This window comes from Mus caroli, unplaced genomic scaffold, assembly GCF_978045245.1.
Source record: "Mus caroli unplaced genomic scaffold, Mus_caroli_1 scaffold_11, whole genome shotgun sequence".
In the NCBI taxonomy this organism is placed as follows: domain Eukaryota; kingdom Metazoa; phylum Chordata; class Mammalia; order Rodentia; family Muridae; genus Mus; species Mus caroli.
The window spans coordinates 59,943,112-59,958,907 of record NW_028227266.1 but is presented as its reverse complement, the minus strand read 5'-3'; the positions used below and the strand labels follow the sequence as shown (position 1 = coordinate 59,958,907).

Here is a 15,796-nt window from a genome sequence, read left to right as displayed (position 1 = left end):
CTCTCTCCCCCTTCAATAATGTGGAACTGAGGACCAAAAAGTAAAAGAGTCCCTAAGTAAATTAGATCCTTCCTGGGTGGAGGGAGGGTTCTAAAGAGGGGGGAGAAAAGGAACTCCTGGTAAACACACAACCCTGCTGCAGAAGAGCTTATGGAATGGTTGAATTGGGAGTAGGGTTTCCCAGCAGGCTTTTCTCTCTTTATCTAGTCCTAAGGTCATCTCAATGGTCAGGTGTACAAGAAGGGAAAGACTCGGGGGAGTACAGAAAGCTTTGCTCTGTACACTTCTATCATCTACCACAGACAAGGAAGGGATCCACTGAAGCCTGAGATGAGAGGGTTAGGTCACCCTCTAGCTGAATGAGACAAAGTTAAAAAGAGCTTCAGGCTCAGGAATTCCCAAGGTACAGCAAAGATGGTGCCCTGCTGGGGAGATCACACAACCTCCATGATTCCAAGGTGGAGCAACAAGACAGCTAAAGTCAAAGAACCCATGGTGTGGGTGAATGAAGGAGCTCCCAGCAAAGAAGTCAATTTCACCGCTCAACCCAGATGCCACACAAACAGACACTGCCCTAGTACCAGGGCCTGCATCCCCATCCTTCTGCCACCAAAGCCTGTCAACTCTTTGGCATGGTTTTTCCAGAAAACTGTTGCCTATGGTCGGCCGTCAGTCCTCAGCCCTGTGCAGATGGCCACCTTGTGGCCGGGTAAAACGGTCAGCGTTTGCTTTTTTATTTTTTATTTTTTTTACCACCTTCACCTCATCTGTGAACCTACCCTCTGTCTTATTACCAAACACACAATCATTAGTTGTGCAAATAGCTGGCAAATGGGGACAGGTCTGTGGACACAGAGCATTCAGCTGACACGGTTATACAACCCCAAATGGGGTACTTTGGACTTTGGTGGAGCCAAGTTTGCAGCCTGAGCCTGGCTGGATAATAGCATGGGACAAGCAGAGGTAATTAAAGACACAGCATGCTACAGAGTTACCAAAAGGGGCTGGCTCCAGAGGAGACCTGGGGTAGGGAGGGCAAGTCTGCAGTACAGCATTCGATCCCACCACCTGTGACTGTGGCAGTCTGGGGATGCCAGCTCCAGTCTCTCTGAGCCTACTTCCTCATCCATGACTTCAAAGGTTTGGGTGAGAAGCCAAAGCGCTCGTTCTTCCAGCTCTGGGGCTCTGGGACTTGCTTGGGTTACTGAAAATAGTGACTGTCTAGTATTGGCATGATGCTGCCCCCAAATCAAAATGCCTCAAGTTGGCTTGCCAAACATCAGCGCTCACCAACAGAGGGTGAAAGGCCAGCCTGCCGGCTGGCTTCCCCCAACACCACGCCTCAAAGCCACTGCATGACAGTTGCTCTGGAGTCTGTTTCTAAGCTGGCTTTGTCATCTGCTGCTGACACTGGAAAGGCACTACGGGAACAAGACGGAAACTGATGGGCCGGTCGGTCAGCCATCATCGCCTCCCTGGCCCTCGCTGAATCATCCTTGACACTCTGCCTGGAAGCAGGAGCCTGGGGGAGGTGGTGACCTCTTCAAGTCACAGGCCAGGCCTGTGATTCTGTAATCTTTGCTTTACCATAATTAGGGAGGGAGGCAGAAGAGTAGGAGGACCCATTTATTACTCTCTGAGATTTGACAGCTTGGAAGAGAGACTGGGGGGGTTGGGGTGGGAGAGAAAAACAGCCAGGGACAGAGCCAGCCACAGTGAGTTTAACCTCTCAGTAAAATAAAAACGGGCTGGACGTACCTCATCAGCTGCCCTCTGTCAATACCAGGGACCATCTGGCAGAACGAAAGGTTCTCAGCTAATTGGTATTTCCCATGGAGCCAGTGAAGAAGAGCTTTTGAAAAAATATGTGGTGGTGGTGAAGTGTGTGTGTCTGTGTGTGTGTGTAGGTTGAGGATGACTAGACACACTTTTCCCAAGGTGCTAGCTCTGTAGACCATCTATTATATAAAAGTACATCCAGTCCCCACCCCCACCCCTACTCGCTTAAAGATGAAGAATCCAGCCTGTTTGTTCCAGGCAGATGTAATCACACAGTCAAGTCTAGAGGGCAGGACACTGCATGAATAATTCAAGCACTCCAGTCACTTGATTGTGTGTGCAGATAAAACACCAGTCAACCGCTAAACAGGTCAGCTGATAAACTTGTTTGCTCAGGCCTAACCACCATCCGCCAAATGCACCCAAGACCCACACTACAATTAGTGGCAGGGTTTTCTTCTACAAAACCTTGCAAGCCTAGGGAGTGGCTAGCACGCCATTAGGTCAGGGGTGTACTGCCCTGTTTCCCAGTCAGGGTTTCTCCACCTCTCTGCCTCTTTGTTCCTCCACAGCCACAGGGTGAGTTCACCCAACCCAGAGAGTGTTCAGCCTGTGTTCATGCCGGGAAGGGGCTGGAAGGCACCTGGAGCACGGCGCTCAGCTGCAGAACCCTGAGGCTCTGAAATAAGCCCCTAGGTCTTGCCATGAAGGCTTCCTGGATACCTTGGTCTCCCCACCTATAAAAAAAGAGGGTAAGGGTCCCTCTATCCCACCCCTGGCTGAGAGGATGAACGACAATGTGGCCAGATCTCGGGCATTTTCTCATCTGAGAACCCTATGTGAGGAATGACCAGATATCCCAGATGAACACAGCCGCTCTCTGCACAGAAGTCCCACCACCAAGAGAGCATTGAGATGCTTAGCTCTTCTGAGTTCACAGCATCCCCGGGGCTCAGAATAGCTTTGCTCTGCCGGCCAAGGTGACTTCTTTGTGCCAAACAACCATGTATTCAGACGCGGGCAACACCACCCATGCAGCCCTCGACATGCAAGGACATATTACACCTTAATTAGAAGCTCTTATAACAACAACTACGCTATAAATTTTGAACCTGGGTGCAATTACCCTCTTTAAAACACGCCCAAGATACTATTCACCAAGGAGGGAGAGGACTGGAGAAAGGGAGGAAATGGCAGTACCGTGCACTGTGCATAAATACCCGCCCCCCAAAGTCCTTAAAACACCCGAGACCCGGGACCAATTCTACCTAGAAGGCAGAAGCCATTTCTGCCTATCTTCCCCAGAACCTTCTTCACATATAAAGCAGTGTTTGTTTATTATTTCTGTGGGCCAAGAACTCCAAATGTGGTAGCCTCCATGTGTGCACGCCTAGGAAACCAATTCCTCAGGAAACCACAGCCGGCTTCCCACATCACTCACTAAATGCTGGCCCCTCTCTGGCTACCCTTCACCCAATGGTGGGGCTCCCTACAGGAAGGGAAAAGAAACTAGATTCAAAAGAAGCCACTGGTGCGGGACAGGAATCTGCACACCTCTCCCCCCCCCCCCCCCCTCCAGGGTCACCTGCCCTTCTCACCTGCCCTGGGCCCTGCCCCCTTTAAAGAGCAAGATTTAAACCTTGTAAATGACTGTTAATTTAGAGCAGAAAATCCATTCAAGTCACAGTCACCAAAGGCTAGAATGAGTCAACAGCCTTCTGAGATTTCAAGAACACCAATTGTTAAAAAGAACAACCGGGCCTGCGCCATTTATACGTGCCAAGTCGAAGCTAATCGTCCGCCAAGCCAAATTATAGGCAGCCTCTCCTTGGAACACAAATAGACAAACAGGCCTCTCCCACAGCCTGGCCTAGCTCAGGACTAGCTACTGATATGCTCGAGATAAAGAGTGTTTGTATTTGCTGGGTTTGAGGTATACTGTTATTAGAGGGTGACAATGTGAGGTAGTTTACATATCCATCAAAGGATACCACACTAGCTAAACTGGTTTGACTTCAGGATTACAAAGCTGAGCTCAACTGCCAGCCGGCTCAAAAGGCCTGGTGAGGCTGGCCCCTGGGCCAGTTACTTCACCTCTGGGCTTCAGCTTCCTCCTGTGAAATGGGACACAGCTGCCTTCAAATAAAGAGTGTTGAGAAACTCCTCCTAAACGCAAGGCACAGGATTGCATTTCACTCTGGCTTTAAGTTTTCTAGGCCGTTAGTGGCTTCATTCCCTTACATTTCAACAGCTCAACCTGGCTTTTAAGGCCCTTGAAGTGTAATCTTATCAAGGCAGTCTCTCTCTCTCTCTCTCTCTCTCTCTCTCTCTCTCTCTCTCTGCAAGGAAAAGAAAGAAGGGAGGCAAGGAACTCTGCCTATATTTCCTTTTTGAAAATTTTACATTAAAACAGATAAAAGCAGATAGCCAACTCTCTCCCTCCTGGCGGGCGTCACACAGCTCCCGGGAGACAACTGGACAACTTTCCCTTAGGTCTTTGGTTCTTCATCTACCCAGATCCCAGACCAGGCCTAAGTTCATAAATGCTAAAAGCCCAACATAACCCAGCAAAGCCCAGACAGGCACCAGGCCTTCATTCAGACCACTCACTGAACATTTACCCTTCAAGGCCAAGTGGGAATACAAAAAGAACCAGGCTCACTTTCAAATGGGAGGATAGACCTCCAAAGAAATCACACATCTTACCATTTAAATATATATTATTTATATAAAAAAGGAAAGTACTTACCTGCTTGTGCATTTCAATATTCAAGCCATAGGACATCTCATAGTACTACAAAATTTAAAAAAAAAAAAAGAAAAGAAAAGAAAAAGGGTCATTAACAGGCAACACCGGGACACTTCTCATTTTACCACCACCCCCCCTCCAAGGCTTTAACCAAACCATTCATTGGGTCCAAAGCCACTAAAGTCCACCCACCCACAAAGGTGTCAACGCTGATAGGGGAAGTGGCTAAGCGTTCCTCTCCACTCAGAACACTATTACACAAAAATATATGTGCCCCCCTCCCACAGGCACCCCATGTACCCTATGTGCTGTTTATACAAGGTGCAGGCTCTACAGGGAACGCTGTATACCCGCCTCCTCTTGTCCTCTGGGAGTTGGTTAGCACTGGGTGGAAGGTCTCTTATGTGGAAAGCCTGCTGCTGGCCTGCCCTTAAGTGGCTCCCATACCCACTCCCAAACGAAAGCTGTCAACTTGAACTCAGGGTTAAAAGCTATCTAGCTGGAGGAGGAGGACCAGACTCAACTGAGGAAATCTTGAGGAGGGGACACGGGAGGCAGAGGGCTTTAAAAGGCTCCTCCAATCTGGAAAAACTCTGGGGAAGAAAGGTAGGCACTTCTATCCCATTCTGCCTAGATCCCCTCTGCCAAACAAAAGTTTCCAAACACTCCCAGGAGGGCTCCAAGAGGGATTTTTATACAACCCTGACACCGGCTCATCTGACTCTTATGTTTCTAACCAGTTTAAGGCAACCAGCCCTCTGGGAAACCTTCAAAACACAACTGAAATGCTCCTTACAAAGGTGGCCAGGAATGTGTTTCTCTTTTGGCCTCCAAGTGGCAGGGAAGAGGAAGCTGAAGAAGGGAGCCCTCCAGGGGGCTGTCCTGAAGCTGGGCCTAGCTCTGGTCCCAAAGTCTGGGTGCCCTGCCCTGCCCTGCCCTCCCTCCCTCCCTCCGCCCTGCTGCCGGCTGCCTCTCACCATCACATAATGGCGCTGCATCTCCGTCTTCTCGTTAGCCAGCTTGTCGTACTCCACTTTGAGGCTGTGAGGGCAGGAGGAGACTCTCAGGCCTGGCGCTTACACGACCTCCTTCGAGACCCGGACCCTAGGGCCTCGGAGGACCACTTCACTTGCCCGGCACCCTGAGTAACCCATTCTCTAGCATCCTCCGGGCAGTGAGGATGGCTGCCCACCACCCGGAGCCTGGCAGTACCAACTCCAAACTTCCCTTAATCTAGCGAGGGGACTCGTCTCGGCCACGCGGGGGCGGGCCCGGACGAAGGCGCAAGACCCCGACCCTCGACAGGGCGGGCTTTGGGAGCTGAGCGACCGCAGAACGCAAAGGGTTAAGGCTGCGCGCTCGGTGAGGGGAAACAAAAGGCGGAGGCCCAGCCGCCCCGCAGCCGGGGGTCGACGTCCCCCTCGGCCCCGCGGGGGGGTAGCAGGAGCGCGCAAGGCCGCCCTCCTCGCCAGCCCGGGGCCACCCCCCACCCGCCTTACCTGTGATACTGAGCTTGCAGGAACTGGAATTCGTCTTTGATCCTGTCACAGGACTCGGCCACAGTGAATTTAAATCCCGGCTGCCCGGGTTGATGGGGTGCCTGGAGCCCACAAGGACAACATAGGGGAGAGGAGTGGGCACATCAGAAGGGCTCCACGCGGCCCCGTGCCTCCTCTGGGTCCCTGGCCCCTCCCCGCCGGGAGCCACCGGCAAGGCCACCACCCCACAGCCCAGAACCTTCCCAGCAAGTTTTTCAACGCTCTCCCGACGGGGCCCGGAAGCGGGCATCCCGACCACCCCCAAAGCCAGAAGGGCTCTGGCGGCCAAGTGCCGAGAGAGCGAGTTGGAAGACTTAGGAGAGGGGCCGGGGCGGAAGCCAGCGTCCCCCTCCAACGCAGGCCGCCCGGGCCACTCGAGCGCAATTACCCTGGGCTCTCTACGGCGCCCCCACCCACCCAGCCCCTTTGTGTGAGCGCACACACGCGCGCGCACCATAAAGGTAGCAACAAGCAAAATGGAGGTGCTAGATAAACTGCCTCGTTTACCCTGCCATGATAGATGCTTAAATAAGCCTAGTTGCAATTACTCACCGGATGTCTGCCTTGCGGATACATGGCAGGGAGGGGTCGCGATTCCGAGAGCTTGGAAGCGCTGAGAGCCCGAGCCGGGGACGTGCGGGGGAGGGGGGAGGCGAGCCCGAGCGGGGGGCGGCCGGGGAACCGAGAGCTCGCCCCCGGCCCCCCCAGCCCGCTCTCGCAGCGAAATCCCAGAGTCGGGCGTGCGCCCCAAGTGCAGACAAAGAGCGGCGGAGCGAGCGGCAAAGTCGTCGGCGGGCTCGCGCTTTGTGCGCCTAGGGCTCGGCCGGCTGCGGCCGGCCGCCTTCCCCCGGCTGCGTGGACAGTGTCAGAAGCCGGGTCTGCGTGGACATCATCGGCTCCCTGGCGGCTCCAGTGCGGGATCCCGAGGCCGGGGGTTTGCGGGGAGGGGGGTTCTCCTGTCCCCTCACGGGTCAATCAGGACGATGAGGCTGGAGGGGGGCGCGTCTGGGCAGCCCGGAGCATCCGGGGCGCGCGGGTCAGATCCCAGAGGCGGTCGGGCCCGGAGCTCGCGGCGAGAAGAGAAAGGAAGCAGGCCACCGAGGTGACGGCTTGAGGTCCGTGAGTGAGGGCTAGAGCCCAGCGAGGACGCTTCGACGCCCCCCGCCTCGGAGAGAAGAGCCTGCTCGTTCCGTCTGCTCCTGCCGCCGCCGCCAGCCCTTCCCAGGGCCGAGGAGGAACTCCGGGCTCAGTCGGTGCAAATAATGAGCCCTGGCATCCTAACTCCAGCCGGCATAGGAAGCCTCGGCGAAGGGGTCCTCTGCTTTCAAGTGGATCGGCCGCGTCTCTGGCGAGGAGCGGTCTGAGTCCCTGCCGCCTAGGAGCGCGCAGGCTGGAGAGCACCGGAGGGGGAGACGTAGCCCGAGCCCGGGAGCTCTGCGGCTTCTTTCCTTCCTCCCAGCCTGGCTCTCCTCTCCGCGCCCCGACAAACCCCCAAAACACACAAACACACGCACTCAACACACACACGTACACGCACTCAAAAAAAAAAAAAAAAGTGCCTCGGACCTGCGGATACCACACACAGACAGGCGAAGGGGGCCGAGCACGAGGTCTGAACTGCCGCGAGAGCAGTTCCAAATAGGGACTGAAAAGTAACAAAATAATGTGGCGGCTTCGCCTAGCGTTGGCCAATGGGAGTGCGAGGCTCCCACGTGGGGCCACGGGACTCGGACTGCGACTGGGCGCCGCCGGGCGCGACGTCACAATGCCCTCTTGTGTCTAAAACTATGCATGAAAAGTAGCAATCAGGCCCTACCCGCTGGTGACTTTCGCTTGGGAGTGAAAAACAGCGCTCCTCACATCAGGAATTAACCGAAAGACATATAATAAATAGATATATATTATAGTCCTGGGCTGCTAGGTTTTTTCTTCTTTTTTTTTCCCACGATCTACTAGCAAATAATTATTTGGCGGGAGGGGAGAAGGAGAAAAAGAATAACAAAAGGGGGGGAAAAAGGACAAGCTGTACAATCCTTAAAACCTGTGGCTGGTAGTAATGGATCAGTTGATTCTGCAGAGGCGGCGAACGATTGCCCCCCTCTAATCTCATTAGGGTTGCAAAGCAGCCCAATTAGATACTATAAAACAAACAGAATCACTTTGTCAGTTTAATGTTTTCACTTCAAAAGATTTAGGACCGATAAAATGCTGGCTCCCAAAGTTACCTCCGACCTCTAAGACTGTTCTCCAAACTGAGTTTCTCTTTCTTTTATCCGTTTCTGCCCCCTCTCCCACCCTTGGGCGCCCCGCTTTTCTCCTTTGTTCATTCGCCCTTCTTTTCAGAAAGCCAAATAAACAGCGCCTCTGATGCACGGCGGCTGCCGGCGAGGGGGAAGTCTGAGAACTCTGGCTTGGCGGGCCGCGCAGATGGAAGGGCCTGGCAGTCTGCGGACAACAGGCTCAGTAGTGCGGCTAGCCCCATTTGGGGCTCTTGCCCTTTGAGGACAGCTACGTCCTGGCCGCAGCCTTGCCAAGGCGGGTTCCTCAGCAGTGCTCCGGGCCCGAGATGGTGAAGAAGGGAAAGCACGGAGTTGGGGCCCTCCTGGCTACAACCCGGAGTTCCGACCCCGTTTCTTGGCCTGATAGCCTGCCCCGGCACATGCATCGGCAGCCACCCGTGGAAGAGCGACTGCGAGCCTGGAGAGTCCTTGGTCACCAGCATCGACACCCAAGGGGGCGTAGATATTCGACTCTGGGGCCCATCTGCTCGCAGACAAGGGTCACGTCAGGGCACATTGCCCACCCTAGGTCCGCGGGCCTCGGAGAACCAACGCCAAGTGGGCCGCCCAGGTGTCCTCGGGTCCCTCCCCGCTTTCCCACCAAGCTTGCACGCAAGCACAAGCTCCTGGCCCGCTGCGGGCGCGCGCGAGCCGGTCGCGCGCCCCCGGAATCTATATTTTCCCCTCATTAGGAGCCTGAGTTTCGCGTTTGCATCTTAATGAGTAGCTGGGAGCGCGCGGGGACCTCCACGTGAGCGGCCGCCCCGAGATGGAGCCTCTCAGCGCCCGCTCCGGCCTCGACCGCGCTCCCCTCTTCATTTATTTATTCTCCTAAATAAAAACATAAATCGTGTACGATGCGCACCGAAAAGGGGGAGGGGGCAGGGAGAAGCCTAGCTCGACAGATGCGAGCATCTGGCCAAAGCATCCATTAGTCTCAAAATGGCTCCTCTTTGGAGCTTCCCTCTCCCCTCCCCCTTCTCTGCCCTCCCCCTTACGTCACGGGTGGGCGCACCCGCTTCCTACCCGGCCCGCCCCTTTCTCGCTTCAGCCCCCACGTGGGGCGCGCCGGCCACGCCCCCGAGCAAGTCTAAAACCCAATCACAGACCAGTAAAGAGACTCTCGATTAGTAATTGGTGGAGATTCCGAGAGCTGTCAGTCCTTAGCCGGAGCTGTCAGTCAAAACCACGAGGGGTGGGGGAGCGCTGACAAATGCCGAGGCTTCTGAGCCTCCCGCTTGCAAATAGTGCTTGGAATGGCTGCTTAATTAGCTTTGAATGGCTTTTCCTTCCAGCTCAAACAATCTGTCACTACCATGTGGTATAAAGGAGCCATGCATAAAAAAGTAAGCAGAGGCTAAATATCAATTTGATTTTGTGTATCAAAGGAATATTTTATTTTTCTCCCTAGTAATGAAACGTATCAATTTAAATAATAAAAGGTAAAAACACACACAAACCCTGAAGAAGAAAAAAAAAAAGAAGAAGAAAAAGGAAAGAAAGAAAGAAAAAAGAAAGAAAATCAAAACCCAAACTCCACGGTGTTCCTACTCCTGCGCACGTCTGAAATAGGTAATTTCTATGGGCCGCGTTCAGGAGGAAGTCTGAGATTTTCCATCTCCACCGCCCCCCTTTAAACTTGCATTTAGTTTTGTTGTTGTTGTTCTGGTCTTCGGAGTGCTGGGGGGATGGGTGTCGAGGAGAGGTGAGGTTGGGGAAAAAGGAGAACTTTAAAGGGATCTCTTTGAAGCTGCTAATCAAAGTGCAGGGGTTTTAAGACCCCTTAAACTGGGGATCCTACAGCAGGTCTTGATTTGGGAGCCGAGAAGGGGGGGGGGGAGAGCGGGTGTGCTTGTCGCCCAGATTTATTAAACACAATGCCTTCAAGATGCCCAAGCCAAGGCGCCTTACTCGGCCTCTCTCTCCGTCTCCCTCCGGCCTGGGTCGGACGGCGCCCTCCTCCTGGCGGCCGCCGACGCCTTGGGCTTTCAGGTCGAGTCTATGCGGACTGTGTACAGAAAAGCGCCGCAGCTCTGTCTCTGGTCTCCGTGTCTCCTGCCAGGGCAGTGATGCTCCCAAGGACCCCACTAGTCAGCATGAGCTAGTGCAAGGCAGACTTCACATTGAGTTCTCCTGTGAACCCAGGCGCCAGCACCCGGCCTGCCACACGGATGATGAGCGTGATGGATGCGGTTTTGCCGAGCGCCGCCCCCACGGCAGAGCCGAACTGCTTGCAGCAGCGCTCCCCACTGTGTGGAAGGACAGCCCTTGAGCGTTTAATAGGTACAAAGCGGCCATGGTTACCCAGTACGTCCTCACTTCACTCCCAAGGCCTGGCTGACGGCCCGTCTTATAGAGTAGAAGAGAGGCTGATACACAAACAAAGCTTAGTAATAGGCCGCGAGCTAGGCAGAGAGAATTGGAATCCAGGACAGCCAGATCCACGGCCAAACTCCTTTGTTTGTGCAAGCCGAATCTATATGAACATTTACTGAAAGTCATTCATTCACTCATTCATTCATTCTAGCCCTCTCTGAAGGTCTGGTTGAGGAGCCTCTGGCTCCCAGTTCACCGTGTCACCTCGGCTTTTTTTTTTTTTTTTTTTTTCCTTCTTCTGCCTTCTTCTGTTACCAGAACCCAGAGCCTGAAAGGGAGCAGGGCCCTCGGTAACTAGGTTCAGGTCCCTTAAGCTCAAAGCTCACTACTGCTCAGAACCCCCACCCCCATGCCACCTCACAAATTTTGTAAGAAATGGAAATGAGCTTATTTTATGCTAGAGAAAGATGCACACAACACACTGTCCGAAGCGCTTGACAATTATTTTAAAGAAGGAGGGGACTGAAGAAAAAGACTTCAAACAGCTCTGTCTCCAGTTCTAATTGGAAGCGTTTCAACTGTTTATGTTACAAGAAGTGTCAGGGTCATTTGCTACCGGAGAGCTGACTTTTCATTGGCTGCTTAATTGAGTACCTCGGAGTCCACCCCACGTGGGAGAGGAATTCCTGGCACATTAAAAAAAAAAAAAAGTCACGCGGTGAGCTGGAAAGTCCGGGATGGATCTGCAGCAGCGGAGGGCCCCCAGCTCCTCATTTGGGATGTAAGATGATTGTGGGAACTTGAGGTGGGGACAGAGATGCTTCTCCGGTTCCTTAAAAATAAATCCAAAACACGTTAGACAAGTGTTATATTTTTTTTTTCCAGAATTAAACGGCTTCTGGCTAGCCACCAGACTGTGGCCTGTCCTTTGAGGAACTGATCTCAAGGCCTAGGGTGGGGTTGTAAATCTCCCCTCCTGTCATTCCCAACCCCCACCAGCCTCTGGCCCAGATATTTGGGAAGCCTCTTGTTGGAGCTGGCCAAAAAAAGAGAGTCTTCTCCCTCAAGGCCAGCCACCTCTCTTTGGTTGATTCCGTGGTTCCCTTCTTCTGACCTGTTCATTGCTAAGGAAAGTTCATCCCACACACACACACAACCTCCCCCCACCTCCAACCCCATCCATCACTAATCCCAGATCTTCCGCTACAGGCTAGCGCCTCACTATGGGGCCAGAAGGGGAATTTGTTATTTGTTTAACAAACTTAAACCTAGTGCTCACTCGGCACCAGATTCCAGTCTAAGCGCTGGGCAAACATTAACAAGCTTAATCCTCACCCAAAGAATGGGGGTAGAGCCACTGATGTCATTCCCCCACCGAGCAGATGGGCGATTGATACTACTCCAAGGTACAATGACTTCCTCAAGGTCACTGTGGGGGTTGATGGACTTGAGTCCAGGCAACTCAGCTCCAGAGTCCACAACTTAACGACACTTGCCCTGCCAGTCAGGGCAGTAAGAGGAGCCTAGCTCACTTCAGCAAAGAGGGCTGAGGCTTCTGGTGGTGAAGGAACTTCCCACAGTCTCTTAAACCCTCTTCCAACTCTCTAGCTGGGTCAAGCTTTGTGACTTTGGGGCACTTGTGAACTCTTTCTAAGCCTCTATTTCCTCTTCTGTTGAGTGAAGAGAATAATGGCCCTGCCCACCTTGGACTATTGCTTCCCAGATCAATGGAGATTGTTCAAGTACTACTTGGTATAGCCCTGGCACATTAAGTGATCAATAACAGTTAGCTATGGTAGCCCTGATGAAGTATTAACAGCTGGAGCAATACAGCATCTGGCCCATTTCCTCTGCGTGTGTGTGTGGGGGGGGGGAGGGGGTTAGGGGGGCTCCAGCCAGAGGACGGCAAAGTTGAGCATAGTTCTGACCCTAGATCACCAGGGGCACCCAGCTCCCTCTGAGCCTCCAGGAAAATCCCCAGAGCTTGCACACCTATCTCCTGGCTCTGGAATTTCCATTCTTTTCCATAATCCTTGGTGACCTTGGATAACCTACCACCTGCTGAATCCGACTGGGAAAGCTTGGGTGAGGACGGGCAGGAAAGAATGGGAGGGGGAGATAATTCAAAGCTAACCTTTGAGAGGCTAGGGGTGGGTAGAGGCAGAGAGAAATCTGAGAACCACCACAGCACTGTTTTCTGAGAAAAACTGCAAGCGAGTTCATCAAAAGTATAAAGTAGTCTGATTCAGGGGGAAATTTGAGTAGTGAGAAGGGATTCTCGGGGGACCTTTTGGAAAGATTGGGTTCGAGCTCAGCCCAGGAGTGTAGACAAAAGCTCTCTAGTAGGCGGAGGAGACCAAGAGAAGCCTTCTCTCTCCTGCAGCCTTCCAAGGTAGTCTTCCTTCTTTAGAGCCGTTCGTTCTCTTAGGCCTAGCAGGCTGCAACTTGGTCCTGAGGAAGGAAGAACCTGGCTTCTCTAAAAACAAAATAACCCTCGTCCTCATCCCACACCTATCTTAGACTTCTCATCCAGTGGAGGCTGTCCCCAAAGGCTATTTAGATCAGGAGTGAAGAGTCCACTTCTTCAGTCTCTGTTTCTACAGCTGTAAAATGGGAAGAATGGTGTCTGGGTGTTAGTCCAACCAAGAGCTTACCAGAATGGAAGAGAAGACCTTGCCTTTGGATAGACAAGGCTAGGTTATGCGTAGAGGCGCGGTGTTAGAACTCGACGCAGGAAATACTGGGCAGAAGAGTCGGAGTTGACGATGAGGGTAGCTGCTTGCGAAGTGCTGTGACCTTGTTTGACTGAGAGTGGTGTTCCAGACAATCCAAAGCAGCACAGCTAGGACTCTCTGGACAGTCCCAGAATACTGGATCTGCTCGGTAGCTTCACTACCTCTGTCCACAAAGCGAAGGCAACCAGACGACCAGGTGATGATTTACAAATAGGCTGCCATGTCCACCTGGGACTTGGTGGGGGGCAGGTGTGCAGCAGTAGGCATGGAATGTGTTTGTTCACCTGTCTTTAGCAGGAGCCCGAGACTGGAAACATTCTCCCGACACCTCCTCCCAAGCTAGGCTGAATTGCATCCTGCTGTTCCCAAGGTGCACTTTGCTGACCTCTATTGACTAATGGCGCCGGGTTTCCATGCCTCATGCTGGAACCGGGTAAATATTTATCGAAGTGATTGGGCGTCCTAATTAAGAGATTTGTGCCGTTTCTCTTTCCTTTTTAAAGATTCAAAGCTGAGGCTTAGGAGATTAAGAAATAGTTTGCTGGTATTAACGCATCCATCTTAGCAAGGGTGGAGAAGAATTACCCATGCCAGTGGCGTGGGGCAGTCTGGGGACGGGGTGCTTCAGGGAAGCATGAAGCCTGGGTAAAGGCTGGTACAGAACTGTGGCCCCGTGTGCATGCTCTGTGATGGTGGGACTGAGCTGCAGTTGGAGGAGAGAGGATATTTGCCTGACAGCTTACCCCCCCCCCGTCCCGTTCCAGTTCTACCCTCTTTCTGTCCTTTTATAAGTGGATTTACAAATATGTTTGTCATGCATACACAGTGACAGTTTGATTGCATATCAAGTTTGCGTGGTGCCTACTGGTTCTCAACTGAGGGTCATTTTGCCCTCTAGGGGGCATTAGGCAATATCCAGAGACTTTTTTTGTTGTCATAACTCAAGAATAGGGGTGCACTGTTATCTGGTTGTGATTAATAATAATAATTTGTTTAATTTCTCTCACCATTTCTTTGTTAGTGTGTATGTGGAGGTCAGAGGTCACCTTCTGGGAGTCAGTTCTCTCCTTCCACCCTGTGGGTCCTAGGAATGGAACTCAGGTAGTCAGAGTGAAGGCTTCTGAGTATACTACAGTGCCAAGAAAAGCCACCACAGCAGGGAGTCACATGGCTCCTACCCCTAAACAGCGCTAAAGCTAGGTAACTTGCATATTCCAGAGTAGCTACTTTGTGTTGCCATGACAAAATAAAGAAAAAAGCAACATAAGGAGGGAGGGATTTATATTTGGCTGCTATTCCGAGGGTCTAAGTCCTTCATGGTGGGGAGACCATGGTGGTGAAAGTCAGGTCTTCTGGCATTGAAACTGATTCTTTCCGTAAACCAGTCAGGGTTTCCAAACAGAGCTCCGGGGAAATCCTGGGACCTTCAAAAGATGATAGTGCAGGGAGAAGATGGGGAAGTAGTGATTGTAACCTCAGAGACACCCTCTCCACCCCCACCCCACCCCCCCCCCACACATCTTCTATCAGAATAGCTCTGATTTTTATCTTGTCATGTAGGTTAACTTCTCTTAAAGTTCTTTTGGGGGGCCAGGTGGATTCCTGGGGCTTGGGTTTCTGAACTTCCTAGCATCAGTGTAGAGGTTCTCGGTATGATTGCTGAATTCAGAGAGCAGGGCTGTAGTTCCACGAGTGGAGATGTGTCCTGGGTGCTCCACATCACCAGCCCTTGTGCTCTCTTCACACATAAAGAGTCTGCTTGCTTGCATTCAGCAGTACCGACTCCTGTGTAACAGCCCAACAATGGGGGTGGGGGCTCCCTGAGAGTTCACTCCTGGAACTATTGACAGAGAAATGGGGGTACCGCTCCCTCCAGAACTATTATGGAGAATAAATAGCTCAAGTTCAGGGTTCTTTGTTCTTATCACCAGTCTTACATTGTGAGTGTGCACATTCGAGGTATGTATGCCACTTGTGTGCAGGTGTCTGTTGAAGATCAGGCGAGGGCATCAGATCCATGGAACGTGGGGTTACAGGTAGCTGTGAGCTGCCTGCTGTGAGTGCTGGGACCTGAACTCCAGTCCTCTGCAAGAACAGTGAACACTTTTAACCACTGAGTCATTCTCCAGCCCCATGATTTTGTTTTGTTTTGAGATGGGGTCTCTTAGAGCCAAGCCTGGCCTTGAACTTCCAATTCTTCTATCTTTGCCTCCCAAATTCACTAAGGCAGGCCAAGCTTGGGTCCAGTATGAAATGGCTCAGCAGCCTACAGAGGTTAAGCCATGGATTCCATAAAGGAGCCAGCCTTTTCTCTCCCCTTTGACAGAGGAGGCTGAAGGAAGACCTAGGCAGGAGTGACTTTTGTGGGAGATCAGGGTTTACACATTGGCCTGTGTAGTT

At 52.4% G+C, this 15,796-nt stretch overlaps 1 protein-coding gene and 1 pseudogene across 14 annotated transcripts in view; one reads left to right on the top strand and one right to left on the bottom strand.

Moving 5' to 3' along the window:
- Tle3 (TLE family member 3, transcriptional corepressor) overlaps positions 1–7,641 on the bottom strand; it is a 44,894-nt gene extending 37,253 nt beyond the window's left edge. For all 14 annotated transcript variants that reach the window (XM_021173332.2, XM_021173335.3, XM_021173334.3 and 11 more), the window contains exons 1-4: positions 6,619–7,641; positions 6,028–6,128; positions 5,506–5,569; positions 4,529–4,573 (exon numbers count right to left, since the gene is read on the bottom strand). In XM_021173332.2, coding sequence (XP_021028991.1) covers positions 4,529–4,573; positions 5,506–5,569; positions 6,028–6,128; positions 6,619–6,642 — 234 coding nt within the window. In that variant the 5' untranslated portion in view covers positions 6,643–7,641. The remainder of the gene's footprint in view (positions 1–4,528; positions 4,574–5,505; positions 5,570–6,027; positions 6,129–6,618) is intronic.
- Positions 7,642–7,921: 280 nt separating this feature from the next.
- Positions 7,922–9,106, top strand: LOC147002045 (uncharacterized; annotated as a pseudogene).
- Positions 9,107–15,796: the final 6,690 nt, after the last annotated feature.